This window comes from Sarcophilus harrisii, chromosome 3 (assembly GCF_902635505.1).
Source record: "Sarcophilus harrisii chromosome 3, mSarHar1.11, whole genome shotgun sequence".
Taxonomy (NCBI): domain Eukaryota; kingdom Metazoa; phylum Chordata; class Mammalia; order Dasyuromorphia; family Dasyuridae; genus Sarcophilus; species Sarcophilus harrisii.
In genome coordinates this window covers 190,377,470-190,390,804 of record NC_045428.1, presented here as the reverse complement: position 1 = coordinate 190,390,804, position 13,335 = coordinate 190,377,470, and the positions used below count along the sequence as shown (strand labels likewise).

The 13,335-nt window shown below is 31.7% G+C and overlaps 1 protein-coding gene across 4 annotated transcripts in view; it reads left to right on the top strand.

The window, feature by feature from the left end:
* The window catches only part of EPHA6 (EPH receptor A6), a 745,715-nt gene that overhangs the window by 512,420 nt on the left and 219,960 nt on the right, over positions 1-13,335 (top strand). For 3 of the 4 annotated variants that reach the window (XM_031958889.1, XM_031958891.1, XM_031958892.1), the window contains exon 13: positions 10,381-10,506. The exons of the other annotated variant lie outside the window; for it this stretch is intronic. In XM_031958889.1, the coding sequence (XP_031814749.1) occupies positions 10,381-10,506 (126 nt within the window). The remainder of the gene's footprint in view (positions 1-10,380; positions 10,507-13,335) is intronic. 4 annotated transcript variants of the gene reach the window in all.

The window sequence follows — 13,335 nt, the reverse complement described above, 5'->3', positions numbered from 1 at the left end:
ATTAGAATATCAACTGAATTATTTACCAAAATCAAGTATACATAACATTGATCTTTAAAAATTAAGAACAATTTTAATAGTTGATGCTTCATCAATTGCTTATGTAATATCCCAGCTCCATAGAAAGTTTCAAAATGGAAGAATCAAATAATATGGGAACAAATTGAAGTATATTTCACTACCATCATTCTATCTACTTTCTTTCACCTATTTGCTAAGAGTTGAAATGTACTTCTATAATTAGACTGATGTCTTTTGAAGTCAACATTGGCCATTACATTTATGAAAGGTCTTATATTATTGTATTAAATAAAAAAAGCAGAATAGAACCAGAAGACCTAGATAGATAGATAGATAGATAGATAGACAGACAGACAGATAGGTTTTCTAGTTCTATTCTAATTGTTATTGGAATTGTGTCAATGATCTGATAGATAAGCTATCATTCTAATCCTTTCATTTATTAAAATATAAAAAGCACTTCTTTTATCTACTTGTGGAAATAGTCCACAGAATATTAAATATGAGAGAGAAAAAAATGGGCCAGCAACTTGTCCCAAAATAATTTCTACCTGAATTTCTTCAAGCACATGAGAAAAAAATAATTATGATTTTGTTGTATCAACTATATTACAGATAAAAATCCATATTATTCTTAGACCTAAAGCAGGAAGTGGGTCACTAACCAAAAATCTACACAGGAGAAAACAACTTGTGCTGAGACCCTGAGATCAAAAAGGGAGTGGCATATGTGAGAAACAGCAAGCAGGCCACTTTGGTTGGCATATACAATATAAAGAAGGAAAAATGAGAAAATATCCTGGAAATTTAGGATGGTAATCTCAATTGAAATGAAAAAAGTAGGAGGTGAGAAGGCCTACCAATACCAGTGCTCAAACTCCAAAACAGTAATTAGCAAAATATTGGTGTGAATTAAAAAATTAAAAAGTTAATCAATCAAATAGATTAGAAAAATAAGACCCAGAAACAATTGAATGTAGTGGAACAGTCTTCAAGCAACCCAGAAGTATCCTACTTGACAAAAATATTAGGATAATTAGAAAGTAGTCTGGCAGAAATTATAATTAGACAAGATCTCATGTCAGCATTTTTCCTATATTTAGTTGTGCATTCACCCTGTCACAAACCCCATACATATATACTGTAGAACCTTGAAATTGTCTTTGAGGTATAACCAAAGAAGAGTATACATATAAACAGCAGATAAAATACAAAACAGAAAATAGATGTGCTGGAACATTTATCTTTATAAAACGGAATTAAGGAAGCCTGAGTCAAGCATGTGACTTGATTTGGCCTCTATATTATTTATATCCCTAACATTTAGCACAATGCCAGTTATTTAGTAGGACCTTAATAATATTGATTGATTGGTGTCACATTGTTGTGTATGGAAACATCCATAACTCTAAATTATAATGCCAGCTTCAATTAATGATTGGTTTCGTGGAAAGGCATTAATATATTTGAATATGTTAGCCTTCACAAACACAGATGCCATTCATGATTTAGAAGTTATCAGATTTGCAAAAATAAGAATATTTGCAAAGATTCATTGCCTTATACTCACTGGAAGCAAAGATGTTTTACATATTTGAGGAACAAGTTATGACAAAAAGAGAAACTTATATTTAAAAATAATTCAGAAAAAATGAACAATATAGCATAATATTTTATGTTCTAAATATCAAAAAACAGGAAAAAATTAACAGCTAACATATCTTTTTTTAATATATACTTCACTATATTCTATATAGAGATTGGTAATGATCTACATTTAACAATTGCAGAAGTCAAATATTTAATCTGATCTTCCATACATTCTAGGGTTAATATTTTTTTTTAAAAAAAGTATTGTTTAATAAAGAGTTCAGTTTGTAAAAAGTCCAGTAACTAATATTTTATAGGAGTAAGAAATTCTTTTTTTATCTAAGCCTACTGACCCAGAAAAATAAATAGCCACATACAGAATTTTTTAAATTAAGGGTTTGTTTCCCTTTCTCAAAAGAGAGAAAAATATGAAATTTTTAGCTCAGCTATTTTCAAATGAAAAACAATTACCAGAGTATATTCAATGATTGAATGTGAAATAGGACTAGAATTAATGAGAGAAGAGATCTCCTAGTGGAAAGGAAAAAGCAGGGAAGAGATGCAAAAGAGAGAAAGAGGGCATCATTTATAAAAGGGAAAAGAAACACAAGAGGTCAGGAAAAAATGTAGAAGTAAAATGAAAGTGATACATACACATTCATGGACAATGTTTTCTTCTTCCCTAAGTATTCTTCATTGCCAATAATAGAAATAAGAGATGCAGTTTTAAACAAGAGCCTAAGTAGCCTGCTCCAGAGTTAATTACATAGGGGCCACTACCCCTTACAATCTAATTAGTCTAGATATAGAAAGTAGACATCTTGTCAGAGCAAGGGTTATAAGATGTTTCTGGTTTTGAATCAACAAACAAGCACAATATTATTTCATATTCTCTCTACTTTTCAGTTAATTTTGTAGCTGTAATGATTGTGTTCTGACTTTGAATATCATTTTCAAAAGCTTATCTGTTCCATTCTTGTACCTTTATTTTAACACCTCAAGTCATTAGATGGGTCACTAACTTTAAAAAAAAAAAAAACACTCAAGAGAACAGGACAACTTATGCAAAAGAACTGAGGTGGGAAATGGAATAGATTATTTGAGAAACAGCCAGAAAGAAACATTGACTGGAACACACAGTGTATGAGGAATAATAATGGGAAACATATCTTACTAGGCATAGTTAAGGATCATGCCTAAGTGAAGGGGAAAGTCAATTCTCTGAGAGTCTCCACAGCTGTGGATCATAACATCTGAAAAAGTTGCAAAGCATCCTTTGCTGACACAGATGTTCCTTGTGGATAATGATTGAAATAAATTGGGGGCAAGAGGGAAGGGAAAAGAGGTCAGGTTAGGGAATACAACTGCCTCTTATAAGAGGGAGGTCAGAGAATGCAACTGCCTCTCAGTCTCCTTGTATCCTCATCCTCATTATCATCCTCATCCTCATTATCATCCTCATCCTCATTATCATCCTCATCCTCTCACATGAAGAGAATCATTCTACAGGTCTGAGTTAGACCTCCAGCAGCCACTGGCAGGTGGCTCCTGTATTTCAACATTCATAAAAATTTATCAAAAAAAGGAAAGTAGGCTCCTAAGTGAGTAATAATTGATATTTTTAGTTGCCTTTATGGGGAAAACAGGGGAGGTTCTAAAATATTTTATTTGCCTTTGACATCCTCCCCTATTTCATTTGAGTATTGATCCCTTAAAATTATGTTGCCTGCATCAACTTAATATATATGTGATTTCTACTAACTGTTCTTCCCATTTTTGTTTCTTCAGTGCCATTTCTACATGTTCATATAGCACAACTCTGACTATAATGTCAGAAAGTGAATATAGTATTTCTATTGTACAGGACGTTTTCATTTTTCATTTTTTTTTTGTGTTCTTCAGTTTTCACTAATTATGGATAATTGTCATAGGTCAAAAGATATCTAGCTAAGGTAAGAATCTGATCTGGCTTATAGACAGGTTGTTCCTCATTTCCTGGTATTAATGGCTACATAATTTCCTTTATGTTCAAATTGTATTTGGGACATTTCCCTGTACCCCTCCCATTCCTTCCACAAATTCCAGTTCCAAATCAAAAATTGGCAGTGAGATGCCTCATCTAGATATTCCACAGCTATCTCAAATTCAACATATTTAAAATATGACTAATTATTTTCTCCTTAAATTTTAAATTTAAATCTCAAAATTTCTCCATTTTTCTCAAGTCACCCAGCCATCCAGATTTATAACCTCTCTCTAAAACCTGATTTTTCCATCCACTTGTTAAGTTTTATCAATCCCTACACTTCCATAGGTACTTCTCTAATTTTTAGCAATTGAAATTTTACTTATTTTATTCTGAATTTTAAAAATAAAACAAACATTTCCATAACATAGTAAAATAGAGGGGAAAAGATAATTGTACATGAAACTGTAAATCTATATGTACAGAAGAAAAAGTAGTCAGTAGAGTGAATTTAGTAAAAAGTATATATTTATTAACAAATGATGAATCAAGCTAAATTTGAAGAAATCTATCACCAGTTTGACCATGGAGTAATATTGCTTGACCAAAGCAATTTTTGAAAGCCATTTACTCAGTTATGGAGGGATGGAGTCAAAAATGTCTGGATTCAAGACTTGTCTCTGTTATCTACTAGCTGCTTTACTTCCAGTTGTCTCGGACCATTTCTAGGCTTTAAGGATAATGATCATGTTCATCAGAAGTAGAGGGAATTTCTGTTGCAGGAATTTCCTGCATCAAAGTAATAAAAGTCCAACTTTATAAAAAAAGTAACTTTGTACACACACATACACACACACACACACGCATTCAACAAATAAAGACACTTTTCACAAAAACTAGGAGGAAATCATTAAACTGCACAATAGAGCATAACAGACTAAAGGAAGTTTATACCAAATCTCAAAAGCCAATGACTATTTCATGAAATGAGAAAAAAAAAATGAGATCCAATTTCCCATCAGTGAATGGTAATAATTAATGGCTGAAATAATATAATCAGTTTTTGATCTATATATGACTGACCTTTAAGGAGAAAAATGGTATAAAGTTATCAGTATATAATATTTTAACCAAATATCAATTTGTATATATATATATATATATATATATATACATATATATGTATATAATTAGTTATATATCAATTAATGTTTTCCATTTTTTCATTTACATGTCAGCACATAGTTAAGCCCATGAAGCCAAAGTCCCTTTTACTCACGATGAATAAACAAAATACAAATCTTTTAAATTTAATAATAATGAAAATTGTTTTGTTAACACATTAGGTTTTCACAACAATAGCAAAAACATAATAAAAAACCAAAATAATAAAAATATAATAATTGAAATATATTATATTTGGCATTTTTCAAAGCTTTCAAAGGTACATATTTGAGTTAAAAGCTGACAATATTAACAAAATAGCTGTTTTCTAATGAAATTATTGTATATCATTAATATTAATAACTTTCATAAGGAAACATTTTTCTTACTGATTTTCTTTCACATTGATTCCAAAGTTAACATTTTTCACACTGACCTAAAATTTTCATTGATTCATATATTCAAATGTGTATAAAATAGATATGGAAAATATGGACATAAATCCAAGGACAAGATAAGGAGATAAAAATGGTCTTTTGGAGAAAATAACAATGAAATCATAAATCGATCAAAATGCTCCATTATTTCACTTAAAACTTCTGATAAAGATTGGTGCTTTTTAAAAAAAATTATTCTCCCTACTCTGAAGGTTTGAAATAACTTTTCTAAATGCTACTTATTGAATCAGAATCTGTACCATGCAGTAATTGAACCTCTATCTTAAATATTTTCCCAAGTATTGGTAGGTAGGTAAGTAGTTAGATATAGATAAGATAGATTGGATAGATGGATAGATGGATGGATGGATGATAGGGAAAGAAGAAAACTTGAAGAATATCCTGTAGGAAAAATAAACCATGAGTTGACATTAAGATTGCATTATGCAATTGCTACCAAATGAATAAAAGTATGCCAAATTCTGGAAGATTAATTTACTTTTTATAGCTCTTTACATTACTCTAAGTTCTTTTCTCACATCAGTCTTATGATGGAGGTTGTATATTACTAATTTCTTTTTTAGATCTGATAAAATTGTAGTTCAGAGGTTAAATGTCCAAAGTCAAACAACTAATAGTATTAAAATTAGGTTTCAAATATGGGCCATTTAACTTCAAAATCATTATTTGCACTACATCAATCTTCCTCTCCTTTTTTTTTTTAACTTTTTAAAGAATTTTACAACTTAAATATAAAATAGAAAAAGAAAAAAAAAACATTGTCATGTACACAGCAGAATACAGGAAGGATTCAAGCTATGTAAAAATAATTTTTATTTTAATAAGGCATATATAATAATAGAAGACATTTATTCATAACTATCCATCTTTGCTTCCCTGAAGATTTTCTTTTGTTCTCCACTGTGCCTTCCTTACTTTATTATTTTCCCCCTTCCCCCTTCCCCCTCCCCTTACCTGTCCCAAGCAAGTAAGCATAGATACATTTATATATGCATATATATACATAATCACATACAAACATATACATGTATATACATATGTGCACATGCATATACACCTATAACAATATTAATATGGCTGTCATTTGTAGGTTTTCATCTTGATTGAATCTTTTTTTAATTTTGACTTTGTTTGAGATCAATGATTAATGACTATCCCTACTATTTTTTCCTATCAATTCTGTTCCTGATCATTATTATTTTTTTCTTTTCTTTTTTTTTTAAATAACTTTTTATTGACAGAACCCATGCCAGGGTAATTTTTACAACATTATCTATCCCTTGCATTAACTTCTGTTCCGATTTTTCCCCTCCCTCCCTCCACCCCCTTCCCCTGATGGAAGCAGTCCTATACATGTTAAATAGGTTACAGTAGATCTTGGATACAATATATGTGTGCAGAACCAAACAGTTCTCATGTTGCTCAGAGAGAATTAGATTCAGAAGGTATAGATAACCCAGGAAGAAAAACAAAAATACAAGCAGTTTACATTCATTTCCTAATGTTCTTTCTTTAGGTGTAGCTGCTTCTGTCCATCCTTGATCAGTTGAAACTAAGTTAGATCTTCTCTTTGTCGAAGAAATCCATTTCCATTAGAATACATCCTCATATAGTATCGTTGTTGAGGTATATAATGATCTCCTGGTTCTGCTCATTTCACTCAGCATCAGTTCATGTAAGTCTCACCAATCCTCTCTGTATTCATCCTGCTGGTCGTTTCTTACAGAACAATAATATTCCATAACATTCATATACCACAATTTACTCAACCATTCTCCAATTGATGGGCATCCATTCATTTTCCAGCTTCTAGCCACTACAAACAGGGCTGCCACAAACATTTTGGCACATACAGGTCCCTTTAAGCCCAGTAGAAACACTGCTGGATCAAAGGGTATGCACAGTTTGATAACTTTTTGAGCTGATCATTATTATTATATTTGTGTGTATTTTTTGTTTCCTATCCTTGCTAACTCTTCTACTTCTGCATATTGACTTACCTTGCTATTACTTAGCTTCCATCCTTCATCCCTTTATCCCTTTCCCCTTACTCCCATTAATCTACACACCCTTCCATACTACACCTTATTGTATTCCCTCCCCCTCTTATTTCTTCATAGATTTTGGAAGATGTTATATAAATCTGAATGTATTTATATTGTTCCCTCTAGCCCATTTCTAATGCAAGTAGGATTTCAGAATTACCATTTCCCCCCCACCTCCGATTCCTCTGTGTCAGTTCTTGCTCTTGTACTTCCTTCATATAGCATAATTATTATTATTCCTTTTTTTTGCGTTTTAGTCAGCAGCTTCCCTGCCCCACAATTACTCACCTGATGTCCTGACTCCTTCTTACCACATCTCAGCAACACATCTGGGCCTGGAATTCCTTATCAACAGAAGTTCCCACAATCTTTTCCTAACTCAAACCCCCATCTCCCCATGGTGTCCAGGAGGTGAAAGCTCCTATTCTTGCAACTGAGGATACATCCAAAGTCAGCTAGCCCCAAAGTTCCCAGCTTGCTATTTCTATAGAGCTAGAGAAAATGTTTATACTTCATACCAGTTAAACCCCAGTCCTGGGGTCTTTCTTCCATTCTTCTCAGGTTTTCCCAGGAGGACCACTGTTCTGTCCCAAGTCTTATTTGTTTTTTGCCAGTCTAAGTTTGCCCTGAAAAGCAATTTTGTTTTGTATGTAGAGCAAATTTGTAGTACTTGGAATTTTCTAACCAACTCCACCATCTTCCTAGAATTCTCCCCCTCTTTTATCCACTAAATTGTATCAATGCACTTTCTGACTTCTGCTGAGGAATGAATTATATAATCCTTGACAAAAAAAATTGTTTTCCCCTGGAGCTCTTAGAAATGTCCTGGTTTTGCCAAAGGGGCTATGTTAAAATGTGTATAATTAGTTATATTGTAAGGGTTATGTTATATTTTAAATATATTCATGGCTATAAATATATTAGGATATCTGGATTCAATATTTTTCCTCAGATCCTTAGAAAGAGAATATTTTCCAGTGCCTCAGTTTCTTCATCTGTCAAATAGGGATAATATTTGCACTGCCTTCCCTGTAGTATAGCTAGGAGTCACTATAAACTTTATGAATGTGGCTTACAGACTATAAAACTACATAGATTAATAAACCTACATTAAGGTGTTATTAATGCTAAATATTATATGTTATATAATTATTATTATTATATGTTATATAATTATTATTATTATATGATGATCATAATTTTTCTTGGGAAGAAAAAAAAATTGTCTACCTTACATGACTTTCTATGCTTTTGCTAATTGGTACAGTAAACTATATGAAAATCTGCAGTGTCTTCCAAAGAGGATAATTTTAGATGAGTCAAATTCTTCTAAGAAAATATTTCTTTTAACTCTTTTTGCGTACAACTTTCTCTGAAAACCCCAAAACCACCAAAGTTAACTTCAGGGTTCTGAGTAGAAGTGATACCTTTCATTTGAAGTCAATTATGTGCAAAATTTGATTTTAATTATGCCTGTAGAATGTACTCATCTCAATTTAACTTATAGACAATTATAGCATTTTATTCATAAATATAGTCTATATCAGGTATTTGAATATGAGTCTAAATAGAACTTTTTAATTACTGAGTATTTTGGAAGTCCTTTCAGTTCATCAGAATATCCCTTAGTTCAAATCTGGCCTGAGAACCTTATTTTGACTCTGGATAAATTACTTAATCCTATTTGTCTCAGTTTCTTTTTTTGTAAAATAAGCTGAAGGAAAAGTCAAACCAATCCAGAATCTCTGCCAAGAAAACTCACAGAGTCAATTAGAGAAAATGACTAAACAAAACAATGCAGAATTCAGTCTTATTTTGTAGCAAAAGAACACAAATTCTTTCAGCTGCCTTAAAAATCACTTCATTTCCCAAAGATTTGATTTACCACTTTTATAAAGATTTTATAAATATTTATTTTATGAATAAAGAAACAGATGAATGAAATATTTACTAAGGATTAATTGTGTGCAAAGCACTAGGAGAAAGATAGAATGACAAAAATAGTTCTTGTTCTTAAGGAATTTATTTTCAAATGGGTGAGATAACATCTGTGAAATGGATAAGATAACATCTGTGGAAGATTTCAACTGCAAGTTAAATAGAAAGGTTCTCATGGTCCTTAGAGCAAAGCAGATGTTAATACCTCTAATATCATTTCCACTGATCAAATCATGTGACTTTCAGCTGTTGAGCCAAAGGTTTTAGAGGTAAGAACTTTCTTTTCTCTGTCTTCAGGAGCTATAACTGAAGCATGTATTTCTAAGGCCATGGGGTTGTTGTTGTTGTTTTTCCATTGAAGTCTGAAGGGAGATGTAAGTTAAGGTGTAAGTGGTAGCTTGAATTGCCAGGCACATGTCACCTCTTATATCTTCCTCAGAGTGTCTTGTTTCTCCAGCTTGGCTGACTTACCTACCCTTTGTGGGGTGGTTACTTTCCAGCTAATGGAAATGAGTGGCCCTTCTCAAGAGGAGTTGCTTTTGATACCTTTGGAGGGTGGGGTAGACACTGCAGATGTAGCTACTATCATGGCTCTTATGCCTAGGGATCTTAGGGATGATTGTGCCCTGCATAAATGTAATTCATAAAGATTTTGCAACTGAAAGACCAATTTGTTGACATCAATTATAGCTATTCTGTCCACTCAAGAAAATCTGTCTTTATAGAAAAAGAACCATGTGTTCCACACTTAGATATAGAAAAGAAAACACATAATTTTTCCTTTGGGATTTGTTTTTTTTTTAGCTGTTACTCATTTAGAGATTGATATAGAGAAGACTGATAGACTGATTTGTGTATTTACATCTATAAAAATGTGTGTGTGTGTGTGTGTGTAATAGGTATGGTATTTCTTGCATTCTTAATGGTGGAAGAAAATTTTAGAAACAAAAACAAAAATAAAATAAATACATGATATATTCATATATATTTATTTATGAACACATATTAAGCTAATTTGACAAAATCATATAAAAATGAGTTTAGCACTTTTGCTTCACCCTTGATAATGATTCACTTGTTGATTAGTATGATTAAATACTCACCTGATCTTATGTAATCAAAAAATCCAATTTATTTTGATGCATTTCAAGTTTTTGTTTTTGTGTGTGTGTGTGTGTGTGTGTTTTATTTCTTAAAGGATCCTTCCCATCCATTGGGGTAGAGGCATTATGTCCCAGCTTCTTAAGGACAGGCTTCTTAAATAACATTCCAGCTCCACATCCAGTTTCTGAGGGAGGATCTTTACCCCCCAGGATTCCTACGGGTAAGTATTTCAAGCAACATTGTCTCCCATCACAAATAAAGATGAGGACAGCATTAAACAATCATGGTGATTCAGTACAAAAATACATATGTAGTAGAAAAAATACAAAAAAGAATTTTTAATGTGAGAATTACATCTATAATACTTAATATTTTTCCTATGACAGTAGTCCTAAGAGAGGAGAATATATAAGTAGAACACTCAATTAATATAATACTTAAACAAGCAAAGTCCCTACTGAAATTTGAGCTTGCCCCATGTCTTGTTTTCACTTGAGTAAAAACTTTGGGTGCAGAATTTAAGTTTAAAACTTGACTACAAAGGAAGTAATGGATTTGTCCATTTTGGCCTCTTAGGAATGGCCCAAAAAATCCATTAAATGTGGCTGGCAGGAAGATTCATTTCCAATCAGGATGATTCTAGGGGGACTTAATTAAACTTCCATTTTACTAAAGAAAAATAATTTGAAGGAAAGCCAACAAATGGCAAAGACACTAGACATTTTTTAGTTTAGAAAAATGAATACAAAGAGCTTCATAAAAACACAATCTTGCCAAAGTCATATAACAATAACAAGGAAAAAGACAATCATTTAGAATATTTGTAAATATCATTTTGAAAAATCAATTCCTTTTATCTAATGTTGTATTTCATTTAGTTTATGGATTATTCACATTAAGTACTCAAACTTCCAAGTAGGTCTTTTCCTGTCATCCAGCTCAATTCCCTGCTGTTTTTTCTACCAAGGGTTGAAAAATTTTTGTGATATTAGCCAAAATAAAATATAATTAATGAGGTAAATCTTAGAAAGGAAAGAAGTGTGAAGCAATTGACTAACAAATCTTTTGTCAAATACAATATAAATAATTTTTATGGTTAAACGCTGCTTTTGGAATGTTTGTACTAACAACTGAATTTTGACAAGCTAAAGAATGTTGCATTATCGATAATGTAAGGGAATAATAATTCTTAGACTGCAATCATAACCAGACAGAAATTTGATAAGTTTAGTTAAAATTCCCACCAATACATATATGAGATCCAGAACTTTTCTTTTCATATGACCGATATTTTAGTTAGCATGTGTAAGTAAGCTTAAATAATCCAGCTCTTAGTAGCTTTAGACATTAAAAATATTATAAATAACCTTAAAATATTATAAAACACTTATTAAGCTATTAATATATCTTATGGTCACAATTATTTTAAGTTTTGAATTTTTTGGCCCACACATCTATATTAGCTAGTACTTTCCTCTTAGATTACTCCCTTCACCAAGACAGAGTAGGAATGTGTTTGCAAATGATAATCTTATAGAGTTGTCTAATAGATTGAGAAGTTAAATAAATTCCTCTTGGTCTCATAACTAATTAATCAGAGACAGAACTTGAACCCAGATCTTTCTAGTGCTCTATCCACTAAACAGGGCTTTTTAAATTTTTTCTACTTGTGACCCCTTTTTGCCTGAGAAATATTTTATGTGACTCCAGGTATATAAGTATGTGTTTGTGTATGTGTAAGTATAAGTCATAATAAATCATCATTTTGCAACCTCCACATTCAGTTACACAACTCTATGTAGGGTAACAAACCACAGCATAAGAAGCTAGACATTATGCCACAGAGCCTCTGATATATATCATATATTATTTACCAGTTTTAGAATTGGAATACACATAGACAATATAATACTGAAAAATGTGATTGCCTCTAGGAAAACTGGTTTTTTATTCTTCCTTTTGTCATAATTCTAAGAAGTCATAGTGTTGAAAGGCAACATTCTCCCAGGTACCATCTAGTAAAAGTCATTATAAATAAATCTGCTTTTTACCTTTGCTAGTAAGGATTTAATTTAGAACTATATTGGTAAACTATTATAATCCTAAAATTTTGTGCCCCTAACCTACTAGATATGATATTTTTCATAATGAATTTTATTAAAAAGATATTTTTAAAAAGCAGTTTTCTTTAGGATGTCTTCTATAGGTTGAAGAATAACATTTAGTTATATTTAAAAATAAGAACTAAACATTTTTCTCTATTCAGTTTTCAAGGTTTTCACTTTTTGGTTATAACTTAATGAAGTAGATAAATACTATTTTAGATATCAAAGAAAATTGCTATAGCTCATTATTATGTGAATACAAATATATTTGAAAATCATTGTGACACAGGGAATAGCAGACAATCTTAGACCTAGGAAGACCTAGTTTCCCATCCTGCCACTGACGCATACTAGGAATCAGTTTGCCAGGCAATTCCAAAAAAAAAGTTTAGTGTAGGAAAGTTCCATGCCAGGAATTCCCTATGCCTAGAAAATCACAAATATGACTCAAAATAAGAGAACCAGATACGCTTATATCTTCAGATACCCAAGACTATTAAACATTAGATATCGCACTTTAATATCTGATAAGCAGGTTAATTCTGATTTGTTCTACATCTGCGGCTTCACTGTGGTGAGAAATTAAGGCAGGAAATTTAAGAGAATATACCAAGGTTATATATAAAATTGGCAGCATTACAACACAGAAATTTCTCTTTTCAAGTCTTCTATTCAAATACCCTTCTCTCCACTAAGATATTACTTCATGCCAGCTATTTTTAAATGTATTTGGCTTTATTATCTAATGTAAATGGGGAGCTATTGACTTATGTGGAAGTTTGGCAGGCAAAGCTATTTCTCTTCCACTAACCTTGCCTATAGGAAGAAAAAGGATATTAATAGCCAATAATAATATATGATTTGGAAAGAGATCAGAGAAGTGGGCATTAAAGTCTGTCTCTTCCAATTTAGCGATGCTGAAGTCTGATCTAGGGTCACTCTCC